Genomic DNA, 14,306 nt, shown 5'->3' on the forward strand with positions numbered 1-14,306 from the left:
TCAACTCAGTTATACTGGCATAAACAAGCTGCTGCTGGTGTAGCTTATTTGGCTCGGGGAACTGGTATAAGCACTGGATAAGCTGTGTCTGCACTAGGGGTTTGCGGTTATAGCTGTAGCAGGGTAACTACACCAGAAAACCTTTTCGAGTGTAGACCTGGCCTAAGTCACCGGTATTTACACATCCTCCCTTGTCAAGTTCCGTAACCATGTTGGTATCAAGGCATCCTGGGAAAGCATTGACTGCTATCCCATACTGCCTCAGCTCTTGCTGCTGGCACAGTGGCTTGTGGGCATTTTTCAAGATTCGCCTTCCCCATACAGCCACCAAGAATTTCTTACACAGATGCTAGGGTCCCTCTGCTCTCCTGAGGCATTGTGGGGAATCTTCCCCTGATGGACTCCTGCTGAGCTGTTGTGACCTCTGCCTCAGAGGGTTTTATGTCAGACACCTCAGAGAGCTAACAGGGAAGAGATGCTGGCAGGAGACAGGACAGTCCAAGGGGGAGCCTTGAAGGAGGTGGATGTATCGGAAGAGGCTTAATTCCTTTCTCCATATCTGAGCTGAAGCAGAGGAGAGACTGGGTCAGGACCACGTCTACCTACACGTGCCCAGGTCTAAAGCCTTCCTACCATTAATACAAGTACTAAGCTGACTCCTCTAATGCTCAGAGGGTAACAGAGCAAGGGCCACATCTGCCCTCTGCAAGGTGTCAGATAAGGCTCCTAAAATGAGGCTGATGGAGAGGCTCATGTCCCCCTCCTTGAACTCTGTCTCTGCAGGTTCTATCTGGGTCAATGAGGGGACAGATCAGGCCGGGGGGAGTGGGACGGGGCAGGACCTTTCGGCAACTGATTTACAAATGATTTTTCCTGTAGATTTGGTCTGCAGCTGCACACAAAGGTAGCCTGTAATACATGACAATTCCAGCCTTCATTCTACCCCATTTGCAAAGTCAGCCCCACAGATTCACTGACACTACATGTCATTGACCCTGTAACTACACAACTCCAAGCTGATTAGATTAGTGTTTGGGGTAAGTTAATCCTTTAAAATGCTCTAAATCTGAATGGTTCATAGATATGCTAATGCAAATGAACTTCGTGATTCTCATTAGCATCATGAATCCAATTTACTGATAATGATTTGTTTACTTCATTACTGTTTGTTATTTGTATTACAGCAGTGCCAAGGTCAGGGGGCGGGAGGCCCATTGTGCCGGGGTTTGTACAAACATGTAGTTTAAAAATAAGAGTCATTTTCAGTTATTTATTTAATATATTTCGTTAAATGGAAACAGGTTCCTGGGGGAAGGAGGGGGGAGGAACATCTCAATGTATGTAATTAACTAGCGACATTTGCTGTTGCTCTGCAGTTGGCTCGGAGAAGGAAAATGGGTTGAAGAGACACAGGTAGCTGGATCAGACTGTTCAAACACTGGGCCAGCAATTTTACCCACAGCGCAAATAGGCAGGCTGGCCTGACCACTAGGGCACCTGGAGATCCTATATCCAACATGCTGAGCGTTCAGGAGAGTAGAACACGGAGCGTCAAAAACCTGACGCGCTCTCTCTGCGTCAGAAGCACCCGTTTCCAGCCCAGGTTGCGTGGGCAAAGAATGCGAGAGCAACTCTGATCAACACAGGGCAGTTGCGGAGCTGGGCTCCTACTGCAAACCATGCTAACAGCTCAAATCTCCATCTGCCGGAAAGGGCGGCCCCCCTCCTGGTGTGGGTTCTTGGTCTCCAAGGGTGGGACAGAAAGGGCCTGAACTCTGGGTGCTTGGACCCACCTGCAGCAAGAGATGCATCTCTCAAAGTGACCAGCCTCCAATATTACCAACCTCCGCATCGACAGCATTAGTAGCAATCGTTTCATCCCTGTGCTCCCCCACCCCCCGTTTCTAAAGAACAATGTGCTCGTCTCCGCATACCAGCAGGGGGAGGGGGGCAAAGAAGGGATGCAAAAGAGAAGAGCAGTTTCCTGTAAGGGAGATTTGAGAAGGATGGTGTTGGAAAGGGGACATGTGTGGTTGACACAAGGTGAACTGGACCTCTGTCTAGCTCCGGAAAGTGCATGGTCTCCTGCTGACTTAGGGTTCTCTGTAATTAAGGAACCATAGATGTCCCACCATCACTTCGGCCCCATTGCACGTTGGGCCAAAGGTAACTGCCCATGCGGCCTCTGTCTAAAGAGATAGGGGAGGCGGGCACACGAGGGAGGCGGGCACACGAGGGAAAGAGAAAGAACCCAGAATGAGGGTGTAGAGAATAGGAAAGAAAGGAGGACAATGGAGGTAAACAGGAAGCAAAAGAGGTAGGAAAGTCAGGGATAGGGGAAAGAAACCCAGCAGGAATAAAGACAGGTTTCAGAGTAGCAGCCGTGTTAGCTTATGCTCAAATAAATTTGTTAGTCTCTAAGGTGCCACAAGTCCTCCTTTTCTTCTAACAGGAATAAAGGCGCGGTTCTCCTCTTCTACTCACACCCTACCCTACGTTTCCTTTGGAAGCATCCCAAAAATCCTCTCACAGCCAGTGCAGCCCCATTCCCATGTTCCCAGCATCCTTCTCAGAGGCAGCATTTCCGCTCAGTCACTGAGGAAGCGCTGCCGCCCGCTAGCAGCGTTGCCAACTCCTAAACAGCTGGAAGACAGTGCAATGCTGGCAAGGCTCTCCCCTGCCAATCTGCATCCAGGCCTCTCCCCGGCGTGCAATTCCAGCAGCTGAGTGGAGGGCAGCGAAGTGGGATCGCACAGCTGTGAGAAAACCACATGCAATTCCCTGCTCCACAAGTTGCACTGACATCATGGAAAGTGGCAAGCGGCTTGCACACAGCAGCCCCCGAGAACAGTATTTTATAACAGCCTTGCCAGTAAAATCTATTGCTACCAAGGCAAATTACAAAGAGCCCGGAGACTGAACCATGCAGCGAGACAGCCTTTGCTATTCCAAGTCCTGGATTTCCAGGATTTAGATGCAAGAAGAAGTGAAAACATTGCCAGGAATTTTCAGACAGACAGTCAAGGGTCTGACCTGATTGAATACATTCCCAAAAGCCTATGCAAGCGTTGTTTGTTCCATTTAAGACCGGTTCCGTAAAAGACGCAACTCTATATAAATCACCTATTGGCTCAATTTTATATTTGAATATGGAAAAAAATCCAGGAGGATCATACAGGGAAAAAGCATGCAGATGCTCTTGCAAACTCCAAAACTGGTCCTTTACCAAACGAAGACCTAACCCTGTTCCTTTGACTTCCCCTGTCAGTTCCAGTTGGAAGGCAAACATCCAAGCAGCCATGGTTCCCAGATTAGCCCTTCTAAATGTGAATATTGAGCTGAACTGGGGTGTTGCAGCTTCCCTAATTGAAGCTGGTGCAGCTGACTACCAATGAGAAGGGGCCACCAGTACAGTTGGCTGTAGGACGACAATTCTGTTTGGCAGCAACTTCTGAAGTTTTGAAATTTGTTTTCGTTCCATGCTGGAACAAATCCAAAACCTTTGGAAAGTTTCTGGGGACAGCAGTCATATCCTAGTGCCCACTTTTGGATTGGGGTGTGTACTCCCATTCATCCTGCAGACTAGGGCACCGCCTGGAATGTAGCCAACCCAGGTTCAAATCCTTGCTCTGCCTGATCCAGACCAGAGCTTTTTGTCCCAGATCACTCAAGATGAGGTAGGGCGGGCATTTGAACTGGGTCTTTCACATGCCAGGCCAGGCCAGTGCCCTAATCGCCAGGCTACAGAGTGTGAGAAAATCTCTTGCTCAAAAAAACAAAAACAAAGAACCCCTTCCCAATGAAACCGACACATCTTGGGGAAGGGGTTCCAACCAGCTGTAGCCACCTGTGATTTGTACTAACTGAGGATCTACAGGATGCAGAGGGCACATTGTCAGCAATGTCCTCAAGAGCTGAAATCAGCAGGTGCCCAACCTCTTCTCAAAAATACAGCTTCGCTATCCAGGGGGTTGGGGGGGGGCCCACCTCAGGGTCATTCTCAATCAAGGACAATAATGATTCAAGACTTTAGCAGATCCAAACCAGGTCACTGCTCCAGAGTTTCACTGTCCCCCGTCAATCTCAGTTCAAGAAATCACAACCCACCAGTCCAGGCGGGCAGAACTATAGGTCCAGGAAATAAAGGTGTATAAGTAGCAAACCACACACAGTGAGAGAGCCATAGCATAACGTCAGCCTTACCTCCTATTCTTGCATTGTACGCGATGCCCACGATACAATTAGAGTTGTTTGCTTTAGCTGCAACTTGTCCAGCACAGCGGGTGCCATGTCTGAAAAGAGAATTGAAAGTCAGGATACATTCCCATGTAAATAATTGACAGCAGAGTCAAACACAGATTTGGACCAAGCGTGTGTATGTATTGTACGTGACACTCAGCATCAGGACGCCATTGCTAGCAGTCACATTGCTGCTTAAGCTATTTGCAATGTTGTTTCCCAGCATTTCTCCCTCTCTGATTTTACAGTGATGTCACAATGCCCCATCTGCGACATCCCGATCCCTCGGGTGAGCTCATAAACACGGGCTTAAGACTTCCGCAGCAGACAAAACTGACTTGAGAGCGAGGAAGCTTTTTATTCAAAAACACAATAATGGCCAGGGGAATAGAGGAAATTAGTGGCCAAGTAAATTGCTTTTTTGTATTAATGTTTCTTTTTCAAATGTGCCGCCATGTGGAAGTCCCACTTTAATTTAGGTTCAAAAAGTGTGATATCGTTTTGACATCTAATCCGCTAAATTGGAAAAGTGCTTAGAGGCTTGGCATCATTAAGGGAATTCACAGACGGTGACCCTTAAAAATAGTTTTTGGTTAGTCCTTTTAGACTAGAGGACACATTTCCAGTCAGCTCTTCAAGGATTCCACCACACGACTCCTGTTAGCAGCAGCAGAAGTCACACGAACATTAAAGCCCTGAACATCATGTTGAACATTCACCCCCCTCTCTGTTCACAAATTGGCCTTTAGAAGATTCCCCTGTATGAGGCCTATTGTGCACAGGGCGGAGAATAGACTCATTCATCTTAAATGGTGGAGCTGTTCATTTTCTAAAGACATTTTGGGACACAGTGCATGAAGAGTCTATTGGCGTTGCATTTGTTTGATTGATAGAAAGTTACTTGGCAACTGATAGTTACCACATGAAGAGAGCTATGCTGTATGATCGCAGATATGTATACATCACTATTAGGAGGCCAGAAGTAAATTAAAATAAGGGGTTGGGGTGGGGAGGGGGAGTTGAGCTGACAGACCATGGACAATTGCTGTAAAAGTGTGTGATTTTATATAATCAGTGCTGTCACCTTGTCTCAAAAAGGATATTGCAGAACTGGAAGAGATTTAGAAAGGGGACGAATAAGAGGGGGACTTGATAAAAATATATAAAATAATGAAAGGTCTAGAGAAGGTAAGCTTCTGTTCTCCTGATCTCAAAATGCAAGAACAAGGGGGCAGTCAATAAAAAGGTGGCAAATTCAAAACCGATAAAAGGAAATACTTGTCCAACCCCCTGCTCAAAGCAGGACTAATCCCCAATTTTTGCCCCAGATCTCAAATGGCCCCCTCAAGGATTGAACTCACAATCCAGGGTTTAGCAGGCCAAAGCTCAAACCACTGAGCTATCCCTCCCCCCTAGTTCTAATCCCTCCCCTCCTGAGTTCTAATCCTAGCTCTGACAAGTACCTTTGCAGGAGTCATGCTCTCTTGCCTCACTTTCCCCATCTATGAAATCCCAATACTACTAATGCTTCCTGTACTATTAACCCACCCTTCTGGGATGAAGCAACTGTAAAAATTAGGTGTTTAAATGTCTGGGAAGTTCTTGGAAAGTACCACACAATTTAAGGGCTAGGTGCATTATAAGGAATGCAACATACTTATTCTCGTTGCTGGCATCGTAGCGTGGGCTTGGATCACAGTCATTGTCATTGACATCATAGCTCGCCTGAGGATCCTAAAAACATTTCACTTTCGTTAGTGAGCGTGACTAGCCAGAGCACAGAGCAGACCTAAAGCCCACTTAAAGAAACACTGAATTAACACAGCAAGTGTAACAGGAAGAGATCACCCAAGCACACCCCAGCAAGGCATGGCTCCCCTTGGAATTTACATTTAGTAAGTGATCATAACATTAACTTGGGAAGACTTTGCTTCTCCCCTCCAAAGCAGCAATGTAAATGGAGCTGCACTCATTGCTGGGATCAGATAGACAGAGACACCTTATCATTCAGCGGTAGTTCACGCACAACTGGGATGCCAGGCTCATTTATTGCAGAGTGCCCTTTCCCTAAGGTTATAATCTTTGTCTCACCACTGACAAGAAAGTGGTTCAATATTTTCTGCTTTTCCAATTACGCCTTTCCGGGAGGCTATAAAGCATTCACTCTACAAATAAAATGAAATGCTTAAATGAAAAGCCTGTGAGATGCTACATTAGCACTAATAGAGCACTCCAGAGGCTGGGGCTGGGGCGATGGCCTATGCAATAACCTGGCACTTCTAATTTAATTCTCAAGTATTTGCTTAAGACTAACAAAGGCTATTGGCATTCATTATTCAATCCAGCATACTCCTCAGGCTGGTAACCAGAGCTTGCAAGCCCGAAGGAGAAACAGCTTAAAAGGGTTCACTGAAATTTACAAGGAACTTCTTTTTCCTTAGTGTGTAATTGCTTGCGAGCCAATGGAACGTGTCTGTGTGTTTGCTGGGTGTGGGCCCTTCTTTATATTAACTTATTTAGAAGTGTTTAGAAAGCACCTGTCCAGGCTCTTTTACAGCTATTAGAAACAAATGAAATTAAGAATTAATCTATTAAAAATGACAAGCTTTGCACTGTGAGCTAAATCCTGCGGTCCATCATTTCTCACTCATGGGAGTTTGCCTGATATGGAATGAGGGAAAATAGAGTAAGGACCCAGGATCTGACACTAAAAATCATTAACTCTTAGGGCACACCTAAAACGAAGACATTTCAAACCTATTAAAGCAGCGAAAAGAAGAGGATCCTGGGCACAGAAGACTCAGATTGTCAGAAATGGTCCCTGTCAGTATCTTGCAGCCCTGTAGGAATGCTGCACCGTGTGCTGTTCTATGTATTAGAACATTGTCAACTGTTGCAGGAGAAACATCAGCCAGTGAACTCTTGGCTTGACAGGTAAAAAGCGTTTCAGTTCCTGTTTATAACCGAGAGAGGCATTCCATTCCCACACCCACATCATCCAAATACTGAGCTAACAGTGAGTCAGCAGGGACTGGCATGTCAGGGTCTTCAGCGTAAAATGAGGATCAGGTGAGAACCAGGAGAATTGTACTAAGTTTATTGCCTCCATCCAGTATGTGTCATGATCAGGCTAGAGAGGTAGGTGATACAGTCCATGTTGCCAAACTGGAATGTGATTTGGGTGTTGGGTGTTTGGCAATCAGGATCTTTCAGGTAAAAAGTCAGCCTGACTCAGGTACTAGACGTCCCAGGGCCAGGAAACAGATTAGCTATGGAAAGTCTTATGTCTTACTTAACAGGGGGAGGGATAGCTCAGTGGTTTGAGCATTAGCCTGCTAAACCCAGGGTTGTGAGTTCAATCATTGAGGGGGCCATTTAGGGATCTGGGGTAAAAACTGGGGATTGGTCCTGCTTTGGGTAGGCGGTTGGACTAGATGACCTCCTGAGGTCCCTTCCAACCCTGATATTCTATTATCTGTTTTCAAACTCTGGCTGAGCAAAGCCATTTACATTATCTTTGTCTTTGGCCACAGGATGCCTGATTTTACTCTACAGGAGACTGACGGTGGTGGGATATTTGTAAACCTTCATCTCCTAGACAGCTGGCTAATCCCCAACAGGAATGGAGTTTCCAAACATGTTTGTTTCAAATCTGAAGTTTTGATTTTTTTTCAAATCTTTATGTGTATTCTGTTGATGGCTGGTCTTAAATTATGCTTTTATTTTTAAAGTTCTTCAGAAACAAATTCACTGGGGGAAAAAAGTCTCTGCTCCCATTTTCCTTGAAGAACTATCCCATTTCCCCATCATATTTTCCATTTGACATGCCAGTCTAAAAGGTTACAGAGAAGCAGAAAACATTTTTTTTTTTTTACTTACATAGTTTTGTACGAGATCGGGATGGCTTGTCTCTATGCCATCATCAAGAATGGTCACCACCACATTTTTGCCAGTATATCCTCTCTGCCAGGCTGCTGGAATATTCATTTCTGACCTGCAGTGATTGTTTTTATCTCCACAGTGCTGAGGGCAGAAATAGCAAAGGGCAGATTATAAAACTGATCCACCCCAATGTGCCAATGAGTTCAAAGCATCACCCAATTCTGCTGAAGAATGATACTGTGCAAACAAATCAACTAATCTGAAAATACATTTACATTCCACAGTTCACCAAGCTATTTGTAAGGTTGTTTTAAATTTACATACTAGATCAAGAAATCCCCAAACAAGTTAATGAAGGGAACTGAAATCTTAATATTCTTTGGTTCTTCCACTTTAGGGATGGATCTTCAACTTTATATTCATACAAAGTAACATTTCTATCAAGCGACTTTATTTTAAATGACTTTTCCTGCCAAACACAAATCAATGAACCAAAATAAAATGATGTTACTGCATAGAGGTAGTTTCAGACCTTTTATGCTTAGAATTGTGTACCTGTGATAAAATGATCATGATGAAAGACAGCTAATTACAACAAACAAGAATACTCAGCTCTTCTATAGCACTTTCCATCAGCAGATCTCAAAGCACTTTACAAAGGAAGTCAGTATCATCATCATCCTCCTCCCCAGGTTACAGATGGGGAAACTGAGGCACAGGGAGGGAAATAACTTGCCGACTGTCACCCAGCAGGTCAGTGGCAGAGCCAGAAAGAGAACCCAGGTCACCTGAGTTCCAGTCCAATGCTCAATCACTAGGCCACACTGCCTCTAAAATGACATTTTTCTGCATCCTGGGATATATTAATACAGCTACAAAGCACTTTCACTGACACAAACACAGAAGTCAATGGGCTACACTATCAACGAGGTTAAGTGAAGGGTAATGAAACTTTCCATTTTTTAAAAAAGTAACTTTGCTGTAAAATAATTCTACCATAGAAAAGTACCTGGCTAGCAAAAAGAAGACTACTGAAGATACTCACCATATACCACATTTTAGACCACATTGGGTCATTGAAGTGAATCAAAGGAGGGTCACCTCGAACATGTCTCTTAACTCGTCGTTTCACTTCCTGTTGCTGTAGCCACTTCACCTACAGAGATTTTAAATTATTATGATTGAATATGCAAATAAAGATATAACAAAAACATTGACCACTCAAATATTGCATATATAGTATCAATGAAAAATCCCAAGCAAACAAAACAACTTTTGAAACTGAGAGGCCTTTAACATTATATTCCTGACTCATTTCTAACCAGTCAGTGGATGGTTTTCCTCACCATGGAAAATCTAGAGCAAATTTAGATTTTGCATAGGGCTATGATCTATTCATGCAAGAAAACAAACTAAATCTGAAATGGAAGAAGTCAAATCTACCTCTCATCTTCTTTGTAGGCTGCTTTATCACATTTGTAAGTTTTAAAGTACTATGGATGGAATATGTAACGAGATAGCCTAATCAGATGTTCTGGATACAAGCAGGGCCAGTCCTGCAAGCCATTACTGATGTGGATGAGAGTTCGCAGGACTGGACCCACAATGGACGAATACTTGCGTTTGTCAACAGAATATATACAATGCCAAAGCACAGCTAACAAACAAAACAACAACAACAGTGGCAGTGCAGACTCCCACAAATACCATCAGAGCCGTGCACTTCCTGGCTTTCCCACTTCAAGTGCCCGGATTCTTTTGAAGGCAAAGCCTTATGAAACCAAACGATTTGTCATTCGCTAGCAGAACCCTTTGCCCAGGCTCTGAGAAAATGGGTTTGTGGTTTCATTTTTTAATTGGGAGGGGAAATATTAGCAGCAGGTCACAGGCTGAGCTTGTGACTTTGCGGGGTTCGGGTCCCGGCTCGGACCTTGCCTGGTCTGTTTTCCTCTCGAGAGCAGGTGATTGGGAACAGACCTGAAATCTGCAGAGGTAGGACTCTGTGCTGGAGGCTCCGTTGTAACAGAGGAAGGACTGGTGCGGACAGTGGCTTTCTTCTGGGGAAATCAGGGTCTGCCTCTGCCTGGGGGGACCCAAGGGGAAGGGTTAAGACTTTGGGAATGGAATTCCTTGGTGAGAAGGGGCCCAGAAAGAACTCCTGCCTGCAACGGAAGCCTGAGAATTTCCCATACAAGGGCTGAACCATCACTTCAGTATTAACAAGGGAGAGCCCAGGACGGATGGGTTTGTGTTGATTTTTAGTGGGATGCATGTGTGACATTATCCAGCAAAGGGAAGGGCAGTGTGAAGGCCCCAGCACTCAGAGATAAGCTGCACCAGCATGCAGGCATGTGCCCCTGAGAGACTGGTAGGACAGTGCGCTGCTCCGTGGGTCAGACATAAAGGTTGGGTCCCTAAAAACAGTATTATCTATGGGCTGAGTCAGCAAAGGATTGAAGCGTGAGCTTAAGCCCTATTGTAATCAAAACACTTGGTTAAGTGCTTAGTTGAAGGATGACTAGTAAATTCTTCATTAGGAAAGTACGTAGATGATTTGCTGAAGAGGGGCTTATTTTTCTTTCTTGCTGGTGATATTTCATCTGTTCTGCAGAACTGGTTGTGACACTGGCAGATCAGGTGCCAGCTCATGTCAAAGCCCCAGGCCAATTCACTTGTGCATTATATAGATCAAGATGATTGTTAAATGTGTAAGAGAGTATTAGGTGTTTAAACGTCACAAAAACTAACGGGATGTTACTTGCATTGTTTTCACTTATCTGTATCCCATTATAATGTAGAAGCAAACATTTACATTGTGATACCCCTGTAACCAACTAACCCATCAAAAGAGAAAGAAGCCTTGTAGAATGCAAGTGAAGAACCCTAACAGAAAAGAGCTAATTTCAAAGCAAGTGGTCTTTGTGTTGATGATTGGAGGTCAAAGATGCAAACGGCATTTCTCACTCTCCATCATCAAAGGAAAAGCCCACTTAGGTAGTGACACTGTTGGCTTGTTTTCTGTGAGAAGAAGCTATAAGTATGGATTCAAGGAGAGATCCTTCATCTCTGAACTGTTTGGACTCTTACAGGGAAGTGCGCCAGATGCAAGGCAGAGATCCTCCAAGACCATCATGGTACCCTGAAAAGACTTTTGGGAAACTGGTAGTTTAGTACATCACTGCCACCCTTTGGAATCACAAACTGTGATTCACCTGCGCATGTATTTTACTTGCTTTAACCTCTCATTTCCTTTTCTTAGCTAATAAACCCTTAGTTAGTAGAACTGGCTACCAGCATGGTCTTTGGTGTAAGATCTAGGGTACCAGTTGATCTGGGGTAAGTGACTGGTCTCTTGGGACTGGAAGCTACCTAAATATGATGTGAGTTTTGGTGTAAGAAACCATTTTATCACAAAGTCCAGTTTGTCTGGGTGGCAAGATAGACTGGAGAGTCAAAGGAGACTGTCTGACTCCATGGCAAGACTGGTACAATGATCCAGGAGTCCACACTTCTTACTGGCTTGGTGAAATCTAATTATAGAACACACCACCAGCTTGAGGTGTCTGCCCTCTCTTCTGACAGTCTGCCCTGATGTAGGCACTCCTGGTCCTGAGCCACTCCAGACAGCGTGACACTGGCAAAGAAATATGTAAGTATATATATCAAAAACACCCCACAAAAAGTTCAAATACATTTCAAGCCACTTTGGGAGAGATACGGGCTACTCTCAAGTCAACAGCAAAACTCTCATTGACTTCAGTGGGACTGGAATTTCATCCTCTGTTCTTTAAAATGGATTTGAGGAAACCTGGGAGCTGTTCCTATAACTAACTAGAATATTTACGAGTTGCAGGACTGGAATATATGGTCCCAAAGACTTAATGCTGTCCAACATTCGTCAATTTTAAACAAGGTTCAGGGTTTGGTATACAGAGATCTCAGCCTGCGTTGTACCATGGCAAACACACCATTAAGAATCCTTTTAACCTTTGAATAAAGATACAGAAAAAGAAGGAAAAACAGTTCAAGTATTTGAAATGTCAAGTATTAAGTAAGGCTTTCATACGAACAACATCCCTCGTTCCCTTTAACTCAAGAGAGTCATTAGAAGGGGTGGGGGGGAACTTGTTTGACCGTCTTTTAGGTGGTATCAAAAACAGTAATATGTGTCGTATTGGGGGAAAAACAGAAGTTAGCTGAGATGGGCAGGAGCTGTTAAAGTCTGTTCCCATTTCTTAAAAGACACACGAGAGAGGAGTGAAAAGAACAGCAAAGATAGAAAATGCAGCTTCTGACACTGGTGTGGACCTTCACTTGCCACCTCACAGCTGGAAAAACAGGCCCAGAACACAATCTTATCAACCACTCTAAGACCTGGCAAACTTGTACCAGCATCGGGCTGTGTAGGGCACTGCTTTTAGTTGCGCTTTTGCTCACAGGCTCACAACAGTATTTCAAAATATCTAGTCTTGGCCAGCTAACCCAGACTTTTATCTGACAGAAGACAAAGGAGGACAGAAATGAGAAGAAATAAAATGGGGGAAGGAGGACATGTGGGGATGAGGGTAGATGGCAGAGTCTCACATCCCACATGGTGGTTGGGAGTTAGTCAGACGGCGGAGGTAGTGATGTCAGCTAGGTTCCTCTCTTTGGCCCGATCTGGTCTGAACATCTTTTGGGATCTCTAGTGGCATTATGGTGGATTCTGGAGTCCTAGGAGATACTGGAGGTGGCAGCCATATTGGTAGAGCTCACTCCTTCCCCTCCTTTCAGTCAGCAATCATTGCCCTCTTCCATTCATGTCCTCCAATTTTCCTCAAAAAGTCTTTTAAGGACCCCAAAAGGGATTGATGGGTGGACTAGCCCATCCCCTCATTATTTTGTCCACCAGTTAGGCCGTATTTCCAACACACTAATTTTGGTTCACTGATTTCCCACACTTTTCTTGTTTACCAGGCATGATCTGAATGCAATCCTTGAGTTATATCAGTCAGCCTTTTTGTTTGTACAGATTCAGTCTCCCTTTTGCACCTTTTCCCATCAGCCTTTGTTGGTCTAGGCTATTGTGGCATTTTATGAACGTTCACTCACTTTTCACAGTGGAGCTCACAGTTGTGATAACTGGGCCTACAGATTTACCCTAACAGTCCTAAAACGGCAGGGACATTGATTCTGCTGCTCTTCTTTCCTCTGCTAGCATTAAAATCATGTTGGCTTCATCTAAGCACACCACATGCTCTCATAATACTTATTTAGTACTTCTTAAAATGCAGCTTTATCCAACGTCCACATTCAGACCATTCACATTAATAATCAAGCCACTGAATTCCCTCATCAAAATCTCTATCAACAGACCCTTAGTGTTGAAGGGGAGTGTTTTTGCATGCTCATATGAGCATGTGTTTCCATGTAAACCATGCGCACTGGCCCCAAAGCCACACATATATATCCTGAAAAATAAGTCCCATAAGCTTGACTCACTAGAGTCTTTGCTGATGAATTAAAAAGGGAGGGTTTGTTTGCACGCTGTTATGGATTTAAGCCACATTTTCTCCAGACTCCATGCCCTGATGGCCGTCACCATTCATCTTCCATAAACTGCAATTAATAAGCTAAACATGAAGGAGGTCATTGGTTGAGCAGACTCAAAAGTGCTAGGATATTTTTTCCCGGAGCACTCTGCCACCTACCTAAAGTGAGCAGCTCTCTGCTTCCAAGCTGAAAAGGCATTTTTTATCCTTACAGAGAAGACTTCTCGGCAGAAGATCTAGGTTCACGTTCCAGGTCTACTACTGTGACATTTGTTGGGGTTTTGGTGGTGTGTGACATTCCGCAAGATCACATGTAAAGCCATTTTAGAAAGGGCAAGGTTTGTCAAATGCCACTTTTAACATGCAAGGAACTTCTTAGCTGCCATATAAGGTGACTGTTTTAAATACGTGTCATGCATTCCCTCTTTATTTCTTCTTTTCATCCTTCTCCTGCTCTCTCATGCAAACACAGTGGTGTATACTTGCCCCCCAAAATGATCTTTTTCTTTTGTTCATAGAGAAAAATGAAACTTACACCCATTGAAATCAAACTGAATGCTTTGAAATACACATTTTATTTCTTGCTTCAACACAAGTAAATGTACCAGTATTTTGACATGTGGTGGGAGTTAGATGACTACAGTGGATAGAAGT

The 14,306-nt window shown here is 44.3% G+C and overlaps 1 protein-coding gene across 1 annotated transcript in view; it reads right to left on the reverse strand.

Annotated features, from left to right (window-relative positions):
• PCSK6 (proprotein convertase subtilisin/kexin type 6) overlaps positions 1 to 14,306 on the reverse strand; it is a 115,023-nt gene that overhangs the window by 67,130 nt on the left and 33,587 nt on the right. The window contains exons 3-6 of the mRNA XM_074966555.1: positions 9,167 to 9,277; positions 8,119 to 8,262; positions 5,897 to 5,973; positions 4,204 to 4,292 (exon numbers count right to left, since the gene is read on the reverse strand). Coding sequence (XP_074822656.1) covers positions 4,204 to 4,292; positions 5,897 to 5,973; positions 8,119 to 8,262; positions 9,167 to 9,277 — 421 coding nt within the window. The remainder of the gene's footprint in view (positions 1 to 4,203; positions 4,293 to 5,896; positions 5,974 to 8,118; positions 8,263 to 9,166; positions 9,278 to 14,306) is intronic.

The sequence above is a fragment of the Natator depressus genome, chromosome 10, assembly GCF_965152275.1.
Source record: "Natator depressus isolate rNatDep1 chromosome 10, rNatDep2.hap1, whole genome shotgun sequence".
Lineage (NCBI taxonomy): Eukaryota > Metazoa > Chordata > Testudines > Cheloniidae > Natator > Natator depressus.